This window comes from Meles meles, chromosome 14 (genome assembly GCF_922984935.1).
Source record: "Meles meles chromosome 14, mMelMel3.1 paternal haplotype, whole genome shotgun sequence".
NCBI classification, from domain to species: Eukaryota; Metazoa; Chordata; class Mammalia; order Carnivora; family Mustelidae; genus Meles; species Meles meles.
In genome coordinates, this window is record NC_060079.1 from 19,405,531 (window position 1) to 19,426,732 (window position 21,202).

The window sequence follows — 21,202 nt, forward strand, 5'->3', positions numbered from 1 at the left end:
GTCCTCCAGTAAAGCAGAGATAACAGGAGTTACAGCAGAGCTGGCTTTAAAAGAATGTAGCATCTCCTAACAGTCTGCCCTCTGCAGAGACTGTGCATTACCCAATACAGCAGAAATGGCTGCAGTGGAATCACACACATTTGAAGATTTTATTTCAAAAGGCACATTTTCGCAGTATGTGCATTGTCTTTGCAATTAGTCAATAGGACCTGAAGCAGGGAAGTGAAGGGTTCAGTGCGAGAGGAAAAAGGATCCAATAGACAATTCAGATACAGGGCAGTCACAAACAGAAGGGTCTAGACAGACAAGAACAGATTCCTTTTTTCGTTCTTTTTTTTTTTTTTTTTTTTTTTTGATTAAGATACATTTAATGTTGGAGCAAATCTTTTGAGTTTCACAGACTTGGCTTGTCTTAGCACCGCTGCTGCGACCATTTCATTTCATCTCTGCGGACTCTGTTCCGAGGACATTAGGCCGAGCCCCGCTACCTTCCCTGCAATGTGCTATGTGTGCACATGGGTGGGTTTGGATGGGGGGGTGGGGTGTCCAGCTGGGGTTCCAAATTCTATGCTAGTATTTTATTTTATTTATTTTATTTATTTTAAAGATTTTATTTATTTATTTCACAGACAAAGATCACAAGTAGGCAGAGAGGCAGGCAGAGAGAGAGGGAAGCAGGTTCCCTGCCAAGCAGAGAGCTCGATGCGGGGCTCAACCTCGGGACCCTGGGATCATGACCTGAGTCGAAGGCAGAGGCTTTAACCCACTGAGCCAGCCAGGCACCCCATATGCTAATATTTTAAATAGAACTCTGTAGCTTTGAGCCTTGTGAAAGGAATACGTGACTTGAAGTTGACCGAGGAGCCCACACAAGGCTGTGCCCTTAGACAAGGCCATCTCAGAGACTCTGTTTGCTTAAGTGGGCACTGCAGAACAATGATGCCACCCAGACCCCCCCCTGCCCAAAGCAGGCCTTTGGGAACCCTGCCACCTGGGCACTGCTGGCTGATGGCTGTGCTGAGCCTCTCCCCCAGAATGTCCTGGGCAGAAGGGAGCTGCTCTCCCCAAGTTTAGGCACCTTCTCCAGCAGCCACCAGCAACTGGGGGTATAGAGGGACGATCCCCATTCCCTGTGCTTGAGATGACTCTGAAGGACTCTCTGGCCTTCATCACTGGGCTTGGCTGAGGCCTTACCAAGGGTACATCACGGCCCCCTTCTTTTCCCCATCCTGCCTCCCTCACTCCCTTCTGGGGGTTGTTCTCTGGGAGTGCTCCCCAGAAAGCCTCCAGAGCACAGACCTCTGCCTCAGGGACCCGAGAGAGAGTGGCCAAGGTGTGGAGGGTTACACGCAACGCAGTAAGGCATGATTTCTCCACTTTCTTAGTGATTAAAAAAAAGTCAGACAACAACAACAAAAATAGGAAGACGGGAAAAAAACCCCCACACATTGTAGAATTGTGTGCCATTTTAGCATATTTTCATTTAGTGATGACACTAAGATATAGCAACATTTTGGCATGTAGTTAAGCCTATAGTCAGGGGTTAGGTATTTTCCAATAATCCTTTTTTTAAATTTGCCTCAATTTAAAAGAATCCACTGGAGTTTGCTAATGAACAATAACAAAATTAGATGATACAATTCACATCTACTTGCAGTAAGATGCAGAGTTCCAGAACAGACAAGCAGATGAAACAGGAAAATAGCAAACGGATTCAGCCTGCTGCAGCAGAGAGTCAGAAATGAGAAGGCAAGAGGAAAAATACCCACACATACAGAATGAGCCTCAGACAACATTCTAGGCTGGGCATTATATAGGAATGTTTCTAATGAATGGGAAGCCGCCATGGGCTCCCTTGTTCTGCTTAATTCTCACTGAAGGGCTGGTTTGCCAGGGCATGATGGGCAGGTGTCAGTGACTGTCGGCAGGTGTGAAGCGTGTACTTATCATTAGTTCTCTATCATAAAAATTCTGATTTCCATGCTTCTAATTCTTAAATTTTAGAGAGAATCTGAAAATCCACAGAAACCTTCTGCAAGGAAAATCTATCAAAAACGGTGCTTTGGCACGTACCTGTTTTTCGCCACTGGGCTTTTTGTGGTTCAGTAACAGCTCAACAGCTCCAACAACTTCCTTCCTGATAGCGTGTAATAGGGCATCTCCAACATAGACATTAAAGCTTAAAAGTAGTTCAATAAGCTCCAAGTTCTCATTTTCGATAGCAATGAGGAGAGCAGTTCTTCCAAGAGGATCGATGCAATTAATATTGATTTTAAAATAAATTTCAGCTTCCTCCAGGGATTTCTTGACACTTGCATAATCTCCCTTTTCCACAGCATTTAAGTAGGCTTTTTCTGACGGTGAGAGTTCTGATTCTGCTCGGACTATCCTTAGAGGGATCCGATCTCTGTAGGGAGCATTCACATTCCTTTTGTAGTAGAACTGAGCCATGTTTCATGCCATGCTATTTCCTTGTCTCTGAAAGTGCAAAGAGAACCCAAAATACACAAGGATTAGTACTGGTACACTTTTTGATCATGGTGCATCACACTTAACAACTAACAATAATGCCAATAATAACAATGATACCATTTTATTAAATAATAAGAGTTCTTTTCTCCTTCAACAGTGGAAACAGACTTAATCATTATTCAGTTACATAGAAACACAATTGCAAATTCCTAATCTAAGAGGAATAAAAACTGGAAATGTTACTTAAAAGGTGACATCTGGGGGCACCTGGGTGGCTCAGTGGGTTAAGCCGCTGCCTTCGGCTCAGGTCATGATCTCAGGGTCCTGGGATCGAGCCCCGCATCGGGCTCTCTGCTCAGCGGAGAGCCTGCTTCCCTTCCTCTCTCTCTGCCTGCCTCTCTGTGATTTCTCTCTGTCAAATAAATAAAACCTTTAAAAAAAAATATCATAAAAGGTGACATCTGTCAGAGGATATACCTGCAATTTTTGGAAATTATTTACAAATATATATATGCAGTTTTTAATTATATATGTCATAATATATATGCAGTTTTTAGCAGAGAACCTTGAAAATCAAAAGCTATATATTTGAGGTCTTAAAACTGGACAGAGGATATTCAAATGTATCATTCACTGTCAATTTTGCTCATCATGGAGATGCTGTCAAAACTATGAAATATCACTCTCTTAGAAAAATGCTTTTCATTTGTCATGTATTCTATTCTTAAAGTTAGTAAGTACTGATATCAAAGTTAATGTGAATTAATAATATTAATGTCAATAAACTATCATATTGAACCCCGATGAGTATAATTTTTTTCCCGTTTGTAAGTGAATTCAGTGAGGGGGAAAGAACCGAGATATTAATGATCAAGCTGAGTCTAAGCAATTCAAGTTCCAAAGGAAGAATTTAGAAATGGATTAAATATAGAGTTTATTATGAAAATGCTCTTTTCTTAATTCTATTACCTTTAATACCACGAAGCAGTAAACCACAAGAGAGGAATATATTCATTGCAAAATGTAAAGATACACTGCCGTAAATACACAGTTGAAGATGAGGGAATTACTTTAAAAAATAAAAGATCATCTTAAGATAGATTGGTAAGAACAAAGTCACTGGAAACTATATTGATTTAGTATCATCCTACTGATACAAATTTACAGAAAAATCTATTGTTTGGAATATAAATTTTTTACTGCTGTTAGTTCCTGGTTTCATACTTATGTGCTGAACTATTTTATTATTCTATGTCATTCATATTCAACTCACTTGTTTATTTACATAAATTTACTATTAAACTAAAATTAATGGAAGATTCTAGGTACTAGAACATGCATATTCATCTTCATTGATCTTTTTAGACCCAATCATTTTATGAGTAAATTAACCTGATTTCCATGATACGTTAAACATAAATTAAACAACCATTGAATGAACAAGTGTGATTACATTTAGGTAATGTTTTCAATTTGGGAAATTAGACATTGCTTGCATGCTACCTCAGTTTAATAGGCATTTCAGTTATCAAGTAGTTGTCTCACTTTTTGATGTTCAGATTATTAATCACAATTTCTCAAGTATCTAGGTTCAGGATATAATACACAAAGCTTTTATTTCATAATTTGCTCCTTTCTGGTTTATTAGGTTTAGTATTTTATTGAGGCCCCTTTACAGATGAAGCAAATGTAAGAATATCATAGTCCAGAATATTTTTCTCAAATACTTCCTATTTTATTAGTCTTGGTGTTTTAAGTGGTAATGACCAACTACACGGGCACGATATGCATCCATTTCTACAGTTGCAGACAGGGGGTGTTGTGATTGCTTTAAATGGCAATTTTTTTAGAGAAAAATGAGGAGTGACCTTGGTGTTCAAATCTAATAATTTTAGGTGTGCAAGTTACTTGCTTGAAGCTTGAATTTAATCTCGGTATTTGGAGATCCTTTAACTCACTAGAATTGTAGGAGAGAATTTATAGACTTATATTATGAGATAACAAGGACAATTTAATATTCTTCTGGTATAAATAAAACTACAATAAGCCAATATCATTATGATGCTACATATCTCATTATAATTTTCTGATCTGGAATGACAGCATGTCCTTCCCAATCCATGTCAGCTTTCCTAAGAGTGTGCAGAACCAATGTCAATGGGCTTCACGTTGTAATTTTACCAGGACTAAAATGTAAATGCTTCATAATGATAATAAGTGGCATTTATATTCTATTTCAACAATATACATTCTTTATTTCCTCACTTTGTCCTTACCTAAGACTCTTGGAAAAATATATAAGTATTCCTTTTTAGAGTTGAGTTCAAGGTTTGCCACCAATAATTGCTTAGCTTAAGACTAATGTTTGAAGGTAGCTTACCAAAAATAAAAGTTTAAAATGAAGGTATGAACACACACACACACACACACACACACACACACACACAGAAGCAGAACTTTGAATTGTGTGACTCCATCAAGATTAGGAAACAGCTTAAAGGATAGAAAATTTTTATTTTGTTTTTTTCATTTACTCATTTATTAGTGATGGCATCAAATACAGAATTAGACAGGGGAGGGTCAGAGAGAGAGCACACAAGGGAGAAGCAGACTCCTCCCACTGAGCAGGGAGACTGACGTGGGGGGTAGGGCTCCATCCGGGGACCCTAGAATCTTGACCTGAGTAGAAGGCAGACACTTAACTGACTAAGCCACCCAGACACCCCAACAGTAAACAGCATTTGATTTCTCGTGCGTAAAGCGCAGGATAGTGTGTGTCGGTGGTATGGTGGTGAACATGACTTCCAAACTGCAGGACGTCGGTGACAATGAAGGGATTGGTGGACAACACAGAAGGTACTGGAGAAGTTGGGGAGAGGAGGATAGATAATGAGAAATTAGATTTATTAAAATCTATTTCATTTAATCCAGATAACTGTCATAAATGTAAACTCCGTAAGGATGGGTTAGAATATGAGACTCGCCTTAAAGGAAGACATATTCTAACCAACACTGTATTTAAAATGTGAACTGGGCATGAGACATTACATTCAGGAACCTATTTCTCCATCCATAAAGTGAGGTAAACAACACTATCAAAAGAATGAGTGAGAAGAATCAGAGTTAGTGCTGAATAAGCTCTTCTATTAAAGGTATTGTCCTCTTTCAATTTCTCAGATTTGATTTTTTTTTTTTTTAAGATCGTGTTTATTTACTTGACAGAGAAAGGGACAGTGAGAGAGGGAACAGAAGCAGGGGGAGTGGGAGAGGGAGAAGTAGGCTTCCTTCTGAGCAGGGAGCCCATTGCTGGGCTGGATCCCAGGACCCTGGGATCATGACTTCCTGGGATCATGACCTGAGCCATAGGCAGACACTTAAGGACTGAGCCACCCAGGAGCCCCAATTGCTCAGATTTTAAACGAATATGAAACCCCATGTGAATTGGGAAGAATAGGTCGATTTGAAATATACTAAATATATTAAGAATTTAAATACATTAAATAAATGAAATTTAATTATCTACAATGGAATATAAAACACGCCCATAAAACAATTCTAACTGAAACTTTAAAAGAGCAAGGAAGATTATACAATTTATAGACGAGTCTCTGTACTGGATTACTTGAGATACAGGGATACTAATAGAAGGACAAAACTAAAGTTTCGCTTTTCGAAACTGTGATGGATGAATGGAAGAGTGAGTGCAAGGCGCTGATAAGGCTGAAGCAGTTCCTGAGCTGACACACTTGTCAGCGACTCCGGAATTGCTGCTGGATGGAAAGCCCGTGAAAGAACAGGAGGCTCAGAACAGCAAAGATCCTAACCTAAAGCGTGTAAATAAAAGCCTGTTCCTGATCCTGCACTTTCAGAATGAGCTTTCTGGGGAGGAAAAGATCTTTTCCCCCATGAAATCACAGTCTTGATTTCAATGCCCCCTTTATAACATACCATCCAGAAGTGAAACGACTGTTTCATCAAGTTACATTTCAAACACTCAGAAGAGAGATGGGAAGTGATAGGAAAAACCTCAAATTCTGTATGTGAAATTTTAAATAACCTAAATTTTAATTTCTGTAAATGCGTTGGGGATTAAAACAAGCACAAAGCTGGAGAGAGCTACACTTCGCCATCAAGAGAAATGTTAAGAAATTGTCACTAGATGTAAGAACCACAATTATCTAAGCAACATAAACAGAAAAACAAAGGTCCTACATGTTTTTATGGATCAGAAGGCATATTTCTTAGAGAATGAGACTTAGTTGTGTAGTGGAAAGAACAGTGGAGATATATATATTTATATACGTGTGTGTGTGTGTGTGTGTGTGTGTGTGTGTGTGTGTGTGTGTTGCTTTATATTCCCTAGTTTACGGTCAAAAGATCCATGTTTACAGGTGGAAAGAACAGTATATGTGTGTGTGTGTGTGTGTGTGTGTGTGTGTGTATTGCTTTTTATTTCCTAGTTTATGGTCAAAAGATCTATATTTACAGGTGTGATTTCATGGCTCAGTGAGAAATTGATTCCCATTTTTTTTCTTTTTAGGATACTATCACACATATTTCAGTTGCTTTTTTTCTTTTTCTGGACACTTATATGAAATGACATTTCCCAAGATAATTTATTCACACTCAGTCCTATTCAGATTTCTTTTTGGCTACTGGTGCAGTACATTATCTCTAGTCTTTGACATAATACTACTCCATAAAAATACCAAATGCTGTGATTTTGGCTATTCTGAATTACAGACCCTTTCCTACTTTCCTCAGGTAGGATACCATATGCACATTTCATTGTTGTAAGTCTTGTACCAAAAGTGCCACATAATTCACTGGAATGTTTTGTGATTTAGCCTGGCCAAAACCTGTTTTCTCTTTTTTAGATATTGTAAAGGCAAAATGAACTACTAAATTCCTTTGAAGGGTTTTAAGGATATTTCTGTGAATTTCAAGAAGTCCATGTTATATTACTTACTGAAAGGAAAAACACTACTAACGAAATATTATGGCATCCTAAGCTTTTAAAGGAGGAATTCGGGATTCTGCTTATCTTTAACAAATACCACTCCTGGAACTAAACCCTAAATATCCCTATTAAAAAGCAAAACAAAACACAAAACACATACATAGAAGAATGCATTTGCAGGGGAAACATTTTTATTTGTCTTGATTTTTATCTCATGGAATTTAGAAAACATGTCTGAGGAAATACATACTGTTGTCAACGTTTGAATTTCCACCCTGGGAGTTCGAAGCTGCACATTGATCTATTTCTGTTTTCCCCTCAAATTTCAAAGGAAAGGATGTTCTCTCTCTGGCTGCCTGAGCGTTCGGCCATTGCCATCTCTCCAAAACTTTACATCAGTCCTCTCCGTCTTTCAGACCTTAAACTTCTCTCTGCAAACTGAACTCTTCTCAAATTACAAATGTACTTAATTTTCACCTAGTTATTTTTATTTTTATTTTTTTCAATTAATTTTTTGGGAAGATTTTATTTATTTATTTATTTAGATTTTTATTTATTTATTTGACAGACAGAGATCACAAGTAGGCAGAGAGGCAGGCAGAGAGAGGAGGAAGCAGGCTCCCTGCTGAGCAGAGAGCCCGATGCAGGGCTCGATCCCAGGACCCTGGGATCATGACCTGAGCTGAAGGCAGCGGCTTTAACCCACTGAGCCACCCAGGTGCCCCAGTTATCCCAGTTATTTTTATTTTTATTTTATTGGTTTTTTTTCACCTAGTTATTTTTAAAATTCTAATTATCTTTGGCAATTCTTTCTCTCTCTTATCTGTTTGGTTTTTTTTAAAATAAAGTTTGAGCTTATCTGCCATTTACTGATTTACTCTAAGATGGTATTTATCGCCATCATGGAGTAAATATTTTTCTTAAAGTCAGTCATGTCCTGCTAGTTGCCATATACATTTTGGGGCTCTTCGGGCCACATAACACTTGGCTTATAGCAGCCTACTATGACTGAGCCTTTCTAAATAAAACATCCCGGCCTTGAGTTCTAGGACACTCTTCTCTAATGCTCTACCTTCTACCTCAACATGACCTCTCCCCAGTTCCTCCAGCTTCCTTTCCTTCCATCTAAAGCCTAAGTGTTATTACCAGGTTCTGCTCATGGCTCTTTCATTCATCTGTCACTCTCATTAGCTCTGCTTATCCATTACTCATTATTTGAAGTGTTCCATAAAACCCACAGATGTCTTTAAAATATGCCACATTTTAAAAGATATGCTCTAAAATCCATGCTCAGGGGCCGTACATCTCTAAAGTTCTAGACCTGTGTTATCCAATGCGGTTCTCGGTATTCATATGTGGCTTTTTAAATATAAGTCAACTAACATTAAAAACAGGACCATTACTCACCATATTTCTTACTCACCATATTTCGACTGCTCCCTAGCATTTCCTGTGTGTACTGCTGACCGACTTCATCTCCTCATTGTCTTCTACGTGGACACACCAGTATCCTTCTCAATCACTTCACTGACATTACTCTTACATCCTCTTCATTCAGCTCCCACAATGCCACATGCCTAATCATGCCAAAATGTAAATCTGCTCAAACCACTGTCTTATAATTCTTAAGTGACTGATAACCACTCACTGGAAAACATACTGAATTTTTAACAGAATACTGGACTTCTCCATGATCTGATTTCTAAATGCCTTCGTAGACATATTTCCCAAGATCGCTCCTGGAAAACTATATTTTACACTAACAAACTACTTGGCTACTATAGCTCTAAACATTTTCTCGTCTTGTTCTTTACAACAGGAATGCCTTTCCTCCCCTTGAGCCTCTGTCAACTCCTGCCAAGTTTTAAAACCTTTCGTGAAGTATCACAGCCTTGAGGCTTTTTCTTCCCTCCTCCTAAGGAAGAGTTATATAACCTTTTTATGGGTCTTCATATACTCTGTGGACCTCTTAGATTTAGAACTTTTCTTATTTACTGTATAAGATGCAACTTATACAGTTTCACATCCACGGTGCTAAGCAAACGATATGTGCCAAAAATTTGCTGATGAATCAAATGAATTAATGACCACACTTCTAGAGTTATTTCACTGCCATTTTAGGTAAAGGAATAAAATCAACAGGATCAAACTGTTTTAATCATTTCTCTAAAATTGGTTTAGCTCTTGGTGGCCCATTAAATGAAATAGTGAGTAACTGGTCTTCCAGTTAACAGTCATTAAGCTACCAAGAGCTTGTGTGAAGTGCTTTAATTATTTTCCTGTTTTTCTTCTCTGAATATCTTTACCCCCAAGCTTTTGTCAGCTGTATGAAGAATTAAAACTGTAATGTATAGTTCAACGCATACATAGCTCACAGCTCTGTAATATGCTTCTTACCACTATTATCTAAAATCATCAGAAGGGCATTTGGATAAAGAATCAGATTAACATCAGACTTCTTTTAACATTTATTCATCTATTTTAGAGGGACAGAGAGAGAGAACACAAGGAAAGAGCATGTGGGGGAGGGAAAGAGTAAGAGAAACTCTAAGCAGACTCTTCGTTGAGTGACGTGTCTGATGTGGGGCTTGATCCCACAACCCATGAGATCAGGACCTGCTAAAACCAAAGGTTGGCCACTTAACTGACTGAGCCACCCAGGTGCCCCTAATATCAGACCTCTTAACAGCAAATTTGGAGGCTAGAAGATAATGAGGTATTTTTGGAAAATATGGAAGCAACTTCCTCCCCCAATAAAACAGAAGTTTGAAGCTAGAATTTCATATCTTACTAAAATATTTTAAATGTAGGAAGAAATAAAATCAGACTCATATATACAGCCTCAGAAGATTTTTCACACAAAGACCATATTTGATCATAAGATCAATGTATGGAAAGTTGAAAGATATAAAAAGAATACTTTTTATTGTTTAAAGAGTAGAGGATTTTTATCTCTTTTACTCATTTGATATACATGCAGTGCAGAAAAAGGTCTGCTGTAGAACAAGTACACAATAAATATTTGTTGAATGAATAAAATATTGATTGAATATCTATGCATCAACATGTGTGTACCAAACATTGGCAGTACTGTGGTGAGAGCCAAGATCTTTGTGCTCATAGAGCTTATGAGCCATTGAAGAGGACCCACAAAAATTAAAAAAATAAATGAATAAATAAACAAATGGGCAAACAGAAAAATTAAAATTTTCTTAAGGTTAAAATGGAAACAAATGGTGAGATATTATGGAGAAGCATGGCAGGAGGGGAAGAGATGGAGAGCTGCATGAGGTAGGGTGTTCAAGGGTGGCCTTTCTGTGACATGAGAGATAAAATGCTAGCTATGTAAAATGTAAAAAATGCAGAGAAAACCGTTAAAGGGATCTGAAAGTGAGAAGATGGTAAGGCAGGTAGAACGTTCTAGAATGTGGAAGGGGCCAGCCTGGCTGGAGTATAGAGAATAAGGGGAAGAATAGAGGAGGTGACTCTGTAGCCCAGAATGTGGGGCATGGATTCTGAAATATATTATAAGAATAAGAAGTTACTGAAGGGCTTTAAGCTGGGGAATGACTTGATCCAATTGATCCAATTTCTATTTTTAAAGGTCACTTGGGGGATGGGAGCATCTGGGTGGCTCAGTCCCTTACGCCTCTGCCTTCAGCTCAGGTCATGACCTCAGGGTTCTGGGATCAAACCCCTGCTCAGTGGGGAGTCTTCTTCTTTCCCTTCCTCTGCTCCTCCTCACTAGCTCTTGCTCTCCCTCTCTCAAATAAATAAAATCTTTTAAAAAATAAGTAAAGTTCACCTGGGCTGTTAATTGATTTGGGATTGTGCAAGAGTGAAACTAAGAGATCATTATCCACTAAATCAAGTGAATACCATTAAGAGTCTCTATCGGGAAAGAGGAAACATTAACCCCTGTGATTAAGAATGCAAAACTCTTGGGGGCGCCTGGGTGGCTCAGTGGGTTGAGCCTCTGCCTTTGGCTCCGGTCCTGATCTCAGGGTTTGGGGATCGAGCCCCACATCGGGCTCTCTGCTCAGCGGGGAGCCTGCTTCCTCCTCTCTCTGCCTAAATAAATAAAATCTTAAAAAAAAAAAAAAAGAATGCAAAACTCTTGGACTTTGATGGTAGTATGATGTGATGGGGATTTTAAATGTCTGCTCATATTTTACTGAGTTTATTAATATGTGTATATTATTACATTATTGAAAATGTTTCAAGCAATCTTACCCTGTCTTTCCCAAATCTCTATTTTTCCATAATTTCCAGAATTTGAAGTTGTCGAGGAATACGTATGTCATTTTGTAACAAGGATGTGTGCATACATATTGCTGTTACTATCCTAGAAATATCTGTACTTCGTTCATTGTGTCAAAGATGTTGGCTTGTTGACAATGAAAACATACCATGGTAAAGAAAGCAACGTTAAGAAATGGGGGGAAACAATGCATGTTCCAAATAAGTAGTTTGCAAAGTTAGACAAAAAAAAAAAGACAAACTAACCCAGTTTCAAAAGAAACTTATTCACTTATTTGTGGAACATAAGGAATAGCATGGAGAACATTAGGAGAAGGAAGGGAAAAATGAAGAGGGAGAAATCGGAGTGGGAGACAAACCATGAGAGACTATGGACTCCAGGAAACAAACTGGGGGTTTTAGAAGGGAGGAGAAGTGGAGGGATGGGTGAGCCTGGTGATGGGTATTACGGAGGGCACGTATTACATGGAGCAACAATGAATCATGGAACACTACATCAAAAGCGAATTATGGACTGTATGGTGACTAACAACATAATAAAAAATTTTTTAATTAAAATTAGAAAAAAGAAACTTATTCAACCGCAAAATGTAATCAAAATACCCCACCACACTCAGATCCTGAAATCTATAGCCAAACTGCAGTCTCTGAAATTGTGTGTACATGAGTGTGTCTATGTACTGTCACAATGGTAATGGTAAGTCTCTAGCCCAAAACAAAAAGAAATAAACCTTTTCGTGACAGCAAAAATAATACAAAAATGCTCAAATTTGGATACACATACAGAATTTTTGCAAAATATATGACCGCTTTATTTAAAAAAAAAAATCAATTAGATCATTGCAATAGGTAAGAAAGGATACCTTGTGGCTCGGCTATTACTCCTGTTGGTGGTGGTGGTGGAGGCGGAGGTGGTGGTGGGCTGTGTGTGTGTGTGTGTGAGAAAGATAAATGAACCTGTCCTGCATAGTAGTGTGTCAACAGGGAAGCATGACAAATCAGCACAGGGAATGGAAAAATAGTAAATAATATTGACACAAACGGTTAAAAATTTTGGAAATAATTATTTTGGAACACCATGAATATGGATTCTAAATGAATTTAAAAGTGAAATATTGAAATAAATGGAATTTCAATAGGGAAGACTTTTCTAAGCAAAAAACAATGGAGGAATGACTATGAGAAAGACTTATGGGTACATAGAGTTCAAAATACTTTAATATTCACACATAATACACAAAGTTAAAAGGCAAAATAAGGGAAATTATTCAAAATACATATGACTTGAAAGAGTTTATTAAATAGAAAAGAAAACCACTGAGATTGAAAGAGTAAAAAGAACAGCTCTCTCAGAGAACAAAGAAATATAAATGGAAAATATCATCTGAAAATTCATTCTAGGGGCACCTGGGTGGCTCAGTTGGTTAGATGTCTACCTTCAGCTCACGTTGTGATCTCAGAGTCCTGGGATTGAGCCCCTTGTCAGCCTCCCTGCTTAGTGGGGAGTCTGCTTCTCTTCCTCCGCTCCTCCCCCAACTCGTGCTCTCTCTCTCTTTCCCAAATAAATAAAAAATAAAATCTTTTAAAAAATGCATTGTAGGGGCACCTGGGTGGCTCAGTGGGTTAAGCCTCTGTCTTCAGCTCAGGTCATGATCTCAGGGTCCTGGGATCGAGCCCGCCATCGGGCTCTCTGCTCAGTGGGGAGTCTGCTTCCCTCCCAGCCCTGCCTGCCTCTCTGCCTACTTGCAATCTCTCTCTGTCAAATAAATAAAATCTTAAAAAAAAAAAAGTATTCTGTTTCTGAACTCTACAATTGAGAATTTTACCAGCATGATAAAACATATTACATGCCAAATGTGTTCAGATTAAATATAAAAGAAGAGCCACTATCAGGAAGAACTCAGCGAAAATACTTTTCCCATAAATTGCTGGTGATAGTTTAAACTGGAAAGGAATTGGAAATCTGTGTATTAGTCTTTGGAAAGGCTCAAGCTCTTCACCCTAGGAATATCTCTTCTAGAAATCTACCCTGGACTTTTAATTTATTAGACAGACAATGATACATGCACAAAAGATAAAACAGCTTATCTGTTGTTGGAAAAAAAAAAAAACTGGAGAGATTCAAAAGCCAATAATTATCAGCTAGTTTAATTAAGAGCTGAATATTTATTTAATAAAAATGTGTAACTATCAAAGTAATATGTATTAAAGGTTAATGTCATGCCAAAAAATCATTATGGTAAGTGCTAATCATGGATAAAATTTTCAAACAATAAAGATTAGCATCCTCAACAATGATAAAACCTGTAAGAAGGAGGTAACAACGCTCACAATGAAGAAAGGTTACCCATGGGTAATTGGTGATTTTTTTTTTAAAGATTTTATTTATTTATTTGACAGACATCACAAGTAGGCAGAGAGGCAGGCAGAGAGACAGAGAGAGGAGGAAGCAGGCTCCCTGCTGAGCAGAGAGCCTGATGCAGGGCTCGATCCCAGGACCCTGGGATTATGACCTGAGCCGAAGGCAGAGGCTTCAACCCACTGAGCCACCCAGGCACCCCGGTAATTTTTTTTTTTTGTTCTGGCCTACATTCTCTAGGTTTTTGACAAAGAGAAAACAATGATTTTAATAAAAAAGTAAAGTTTAATCACAAAGTAAAAGTTTATTTTATTTTATAAAAAGCACTCTGCTGGCCTTCGTAATTAGCAGGACTCTCATGTTTAAAAGGTATTTGACATGTTTTTCACAATTCCAAAAGCCAGAACTAAGACTAAGACATAGAAATTATGAAAAAAAAAAAAAAAAAAAAAAAAAAAAAAGCTTTTTTTCTCAACAAAAGGGTGGTCACTTAAGAGTAAGATTTGTTCAAGCATTGAATGTGTCACTCAAAGGCTAGTAAACTCTCCGTTGCTGACAGTATTCAAACACTGAGGAGACAACTTATGGGAATGTTTAGAGAAGATTTATGAACTAAATAGATGGATATATTGGATATTCTTTAATGACAATGATGGTTAGACTCTATGATTCTATCAGTCTCTGTTTTAGTCATTATCTCTGCCAATAAACCATGTGACCTTGAGCACATTTCTAATTTTGTCACTTTTTATTCTTCCATTAAAGTTATATAAGATGATCTTCATGTTTCCATGAAGCTGTTTAATTTTTTATTTAATTTTTATAAATAGTATTTGCATTTTGCTTTGATACATGATTTTCCTGCTGTTGGTCATAGATAGGTTGTCTCATTACATACCACTGAGGTTTCCATGGAAACTATTTCCAAAATATATAACTTGTTCAGATAAACACAACTACAAGAAATAGTTTCAAATCCATTTATTTTATGGTAACCACAAAGCACAATTTGGTTTTTAAGTATCCTACAGTTTTTAGAATTTTCCATTGTAGTTTGTACCCTAAATACTAATTACATTATGAAGTTAACTTGATTATTTTTATTTCTACAAAGTATTATTTTTTATTAAGCAAAAATCCTTTTTTTGTTGTTTGGGTAATGAAAATACATAGGTTTATCCTTATGCTGGAGCTGTAATTTTCTTATTAGGCATACAATTTTACAAATCCCCACATGTATTTTTATTTGTTATACCTATAAATAAGACAGTCTATATTGTTTTTTTCCCCTAAATGGGGTGGTTATTATATGGCATTAATTTCTCATATAACCTCTATCTGAAGCATTTAGAGGAAACATAAAAGCAGAAAACAGTATTCTTACTTATTTATTTACAAACTGCCACAGACTAATCATTTTGACATTACCATGAGAGGTCTTAACATTTTGGTGGATAAAACTAGACTCCCCTGTAATCTCTGATAAATATAATTTTGTGTATTTTTACAGGCTGAATCCATGAATGTTTTCAAATCTGTTGTTCTCTATATTCCTAAAACGACCTGTCCTGATGTAAAAAGAAAAAGATAGACTGTTTTTCTCCCTATTTCCGGTTACTAAAGATACCATGGTGAGGCTATTATCAAGGTTCCAAGTTTTAAATCCTGAAGCTAATTTATTTTTATTAGTCCATTGCAGTTTCAGCAAGGGGTCACTTTTGGTGAAGAAACGTCCTCCCCTCTGAAGGCATATTCTTTAAAGGAAAAGTACATGAAGTGTGGGAGTAACAGAGGACAATCTGATCAATTGTCTCAATCCCAAAGACAAATTAGTTCACTAGGGCGCATCAGATTCACATCTGCTTCATGAAGCTGGAAATTTTTATTTCTCCTTATGTTGTTTGGAGGATTCAAAAAAAGATTTATTACAGCTTATTCTGTATCAGATTAAGACTATTTTGTAGGCTGAGGATATAAAGTCAAATAAAACACAGTCCCAATGGGTGAATTTTTTATGCATGTAAATTATATCTAAGTGAGTTGCTAAAACAGCAAGAAATCCCTGACCTCAGGGAGAATGCTATCACGTGGAAAAAGAGTTTTGTCTATATCCAATAGTAAATACCATGTGATAAATTCTCCAGGATAGATTATAGATTTATATAATATTTCCTTGGGATTCAGAAGAGAAAGCCATTATTGTAGGCATGCCATGGGAGGGCATCAAGATGGTTGCTAGAAGAGGTGGGCTTTTACCTAAATATTTGAGTGCTATTTTCCCAGTGACTATACAGAAACAAGGAAGAGGAAACAAAGTTGTTAAAGGCATGGAGAGGAGGAAAAAACTCACTATTCTATTCTAGTTTCCGCTCTTGGAATAACTGGTCACATTTTTACATAATGACTTGCCTGTTATATCTTTCAGAATTTTTCTTATCTCAATTTTGTTCTAAATCAGTCAGTGACCCTTATTATTTCCTATCAAATACTATTCTTTTAAGTGATTGTATAAATTTGGGAAGATGAAAGAACTACACAAAGTCACAGGAAAAGTCAAGTTTCTGTGGCTCAGATAAGTGTAAAAATTTCTGCAAGGTCACACGGCCATTAAATATTACATCCAGAAGCTGCAGCAAAAGGACAAGCAATGAAAATACTAACAGTTTCATTGGCAAATCAGATGTGGTAAACACCCTCGGGCTAGATTCTATCCCACATTGCCAATCAACTTTTAGTCTAGGCAGGTAGGAACCATAGTTCTATTAGGGCTGCTTCTGAATGAAGCTGGTCCCTTCATGTCCCCAGGAATTTTGTTCTTGCCTTATTAGATCTCCAGAGATTAAGATTCTATCTGAAACCCCAGTTCCTTGAAACAACAAAACAACATAGCAACAAAACAACAGCACTTACTGAACTCAGTACATACCAAGCACTATCCCAAGTTTTACATGTATGAAGTCGATTAATTCTTAGGAAAACCCCTTGGGGTAAACACTATTATTAGTGCCCTTTGGGATGGATATTGAGATAAAATAACCTGAAAAAAATTACAAGGGCTTGATAAATGTGTTCCTTATCTTATGTTCATTTTTTTCTTATGCTACATTACACATTTACCTTTACTGTGCTTTTGAATGGCCATTTAGGGTCTCAGCAACTGGTTTTTATCAAGCTCCCAAATTCTTGTGATTGTATTACCTGTGTAATGAGTGGATCTCCTAATTCTGAACCTTCATTCCCTCATTACTAGCTGTCAAAGAGTTCTTTTGAGTCCTTACCAGCACTGCTGGACCTTCCCTAAACATGAGTCTGTCCCTCAGGTCTTGGGCTTCTTTGCAAATTGAGTCTTGACTATGGTACCAACTGGTACTTAAGGTAGTGGAGTCCTTCTCATCACACCTTCATTGGAGCTTCACCTGCTAAGGAATATTTCCAGGTTTACAGATGCCTGCTCAGTTGTATCTAAGAAGAAGACCCATGGCAAGTTCTAGGCACCTAACCTCTCCCTTCCCATTCTGTGTCCACCTTATCAGGTAATCTGGTTCAATTCACTGTAGTGCAACCAAGAAAAGATAGCATAATCTAGTCCTTTGCTCATTGTTAGAAGGTGCAGGAGGGTCAATAATGCATCCTTTTTACTGACAAGGTACTTTAATATAGAAAAACAAAGCCATGCCCTTTACACGGAGTTTTATTCAGGGTAGTTTCCTGACAGGGGCCATGGGTGGGAGGAAGATGCAGGGCCCTACACAGCTCTTCTCTGCCTCTATTCTCTGCCCAGTCCAGATGTTAATCCCAAACTTGCATGGAGTGAGGGGCATGACCATGAGGTCATAAAGTTGTGATCTCAAATGGGGCCCTCTGTACACCAGTATGGAGAAAAAGATAGAAGGCCAAAGATGTAGCACTCCTACACTCACGTAAGGTGTAGTAATGGTAAATAATTAAGTGTGGGTTTCACTTTCGATGTTAAATTGAGTGCAGAAGGTTAAAGCTCAGTAGGACTGTGTGGCATGACAATTCTTACTTCCTTCACTGTTTCCGGATAGTAATTCAGATTGAGTATTTAACATTCTCCAGCACTCTATACTTAACAGAAAAGTAGAGGACATAAATATTGTAAAATGCAGTCTCTTCCTTTTGTCCTGAACTTTTAAATCTTTTACTCAATCTTTTCATGTCCTTAGAATTAACCAAGTTTATTTCTACACTGAACTCAAACATCAGTTATGCAAATCAAAGGCAAATTAGTTTTTTTTTAAACTAGAATGCTTAGAATACTCTTCATAAAGGTTCATTATGCACAAGGAATTTAGCATCTTCTAAATACCTCCAACAAGTATAGTAATTACCATAGCAACTTAAATTAAATTTATTTGGCAAAGCAGTTTTTCCAGGTTATTTGGTTATTGTCCAAATTTATGATAGATTTGCTGTTCACAGAATTTTGTTACTCTGTACAGTTATAAGTCCTATGACATTGTGATAATTTTTAATGATATAAAGCTATATTGTGATTTTTAAATATTCATCCTAGAAGTTCATCTTTTCCGTATATTGGAATTGAAATATTTAAGATTAACTTAAAGCCACTTTTATCAGCAGGCGTGGTAACATTTTCTTTTAAATTCAATTAGCCGTATGCTTTGGATGCTTAACAGATATGATTAGGGTTATTTACATAAGTGGCACAGCTTATTTTCCATCAAGTCTTCATTTAAACTTTAATTAAATAAAACAAGTTCTCTTTAAGGCAGGTCGCCTGTTATTCCAAGAGTTCACCTAAACTAATTGAAAGTATTGATTTAAGAAATGAGAATGCACTATTGACTATTTCATCAAATCCTCCATTTGACTTTGGCTCCATTACAAACAGCTCTTAGATCCCTGCTAAAGTTTTCTGCTTCTTGGGGACCTGGTTGCATTAAGGAAAACTGAAGATTTAAACTACCAAGATCTACTCTGATCTTAATGGATAAGATCCCACATCCCTTCAGGTAAAACAGTTATTAGTTTTGTAAGCAGCTGCTGATTAATTGAAATTATCATTAAAGTGAAGCCAGGGGTTGATATTTTAGTTGTGAATTTTCCATTTTCCATTCAAAATTAAGAATTCAAAAGTGCCATGATATTAAAAACCTTGTAGGCTCTCTGTATGCACTGATGGAACATTTAGATGAAAGTGAAAAAATATTTCCATCAATCAGATATTTTCTCTACATAGTATCAGAAATGGGAATATCTATAAATACTGCTTTTCTTACTTGGAGCCAGATGTTTGACACATTATAATTACAGCTCTCTGCCACTGAAAACATCTTTCTCTTAAACTCAGATTAGCCACTCCATCTCCCAGAAGCTTAATCTCTCTGTCAGTGAAGGAAGAGGATGTTGTCCACATTCAGGGTTGTTAGTATGGAAATGTTATATGGTATACAAGTGGCTGATACACAGGTGTTCATTTGATGGTGATTATATTTAGTTTTATTGAATTTCTATCTGGCAAAATCATGAGGTGTAAGCTCATGAAAAAAAATTGTCAATATTTTGTTTAAATAGAACTTAGATTTCCTTAAACTAAGACATAGGTAAATTGGCACATATATTCCATGATAGACATAATAAAAGTGTAATGACCGGTATATAGCTTTACTTTTTAATGCAAGAAATACTTGTTAATTTTATAAAATTAGTTTTCAAGTGATTAGAAAGATGTTGATCAGCTAGGTTTAGAGTTTATGAGAAAACCAGTTTCTTTTTTTTTTTTTAATGGTTCTATTCATTTATTTGACAGAGAGAGATAGCAAGTAGGCATAGAGACAGGCAGACAGAGAAGGGGGAAGCAGGCTCCCTGCCAAGCATAGAGCCCAATTTGGGCCTCGATCCCAGGACCCTGAGATCATGACCCGAGCCGAAGGCAGAGGCTTAACCCACTGAGCCACCCAGGCGCCCTAGAAAACCAATTTCTAATAATCTATTATCATCCCATGCATTTAGTATTTATCTGTCAGCTTCAGTTTTATAAGATTGGGGAAGCATAACTACGTGTTTTAAAATTAATGGGAATATGAATGAATTACTTTTACTTGAGGTATTCTCCAAGATGCAACATATATAGGTAAGTAGATAGAAAGGTTTTAGAACTATTAAGATAAAATATATATATTAGTAAAGAAATGCATTTTTACCAATTACTTAATATATTAATAAAAACATAACAGGACACTAAATAAGGGTAATTGTCATGATATGAACCAGTAAAAGAGAAAATTATGATACAACACTTGATTGATACTTTAAACTTTGTGACATGAATTAATGTGAATTTCATAAATCTATTACTTCGAGTCCCACAAGGTATTTCCATTCTATTTAATGGCTTGATATTTTTAAATAGATTTGTTTATTTATTTGAGAGAGAGAGAGAGAGCACGAGTGGAGGGAAGGACAAAGGTAGAGAATATCAAGCAGACTCCCCATTGAGCACAGAGCCTGACACAGGGCTGGATCCCAGGACCCATGAGATCATGACCTGAGCTGAAACCAAGAGTCAAACACTCAGCTGACTGAGCCAGCCAGGCGCCCATAACTTAATTTAATTAACTGAAAATCAATCAAAATTTTTAAAGAAAATAAAAATTTTCAAAATTTCAACTTTATGAAGAGTAATCAATACTAATAAATCATATATACAATGGCAAGCAACTGATTTCACCACACTTCAACTGATCAACCATTTTGCCATCTTTCTTTTGATAGAAAATATTTGGAAGAACATCTGTCTAAGCCTGAAGTCAGTCCTAATCTTATTCATGCCATAAAGAGGCAACATGTTCTAAATGTAAACATACTTATTGTTCTATGGAATGTAACATAACATTCTAAAACTGTTTTTCCTCAATAGGAAAGTAACTCCATCAAAGCAAATATTTTAAAAAGTGGGTATTTCTCTCTTTTAGCAGAAGATCCTATGTAAGCTACCCTAAAAAGTATAAAATTTCTCACAGAATAGGCAAAATGAATGAAAATATCACAGCAAAGAGGTGATCTACTACATCAACCTCCATTCCACTCTACTAGAACTACAAGTGGGAACCATAACTGTGCAGTAATAATGATCACTTTACATTGGATTTGTAAGACATTCACTT

At 36.9% G+C, this 21,202-nt stretch overlaps 1 protein-coding gene across 4 annotated transcripts in view; it reads right to left on the reverse strand.

Annotated features, from left to right (window-relative positions):
• Window positions 1–21,202, reverse strand: part of TRPC4 (transient receptor potential cation channel subfamily C member 4) — a 203,984-nt gene that overhangs the window by 145,009 nt on the left and 37,773 nt on the right. For all 4 annotated transcript variants that reach the window (XM_045978497.1, XM_045978498.1, XM_045978495.1 and 1 more), the window contains one exon: window positions 2,074–2,478. In XM_045978497.1, coding sequence (XP_045834453.1) covers window positions 2,074–2,451 — 378 coding nt within the window. In that variant the 5' untranslated portion in view covers window positions 2,452–2,478. The remainder of the gene's footprint in view (window positions 1–2,073; window positions 2,479–21,202) is intronic.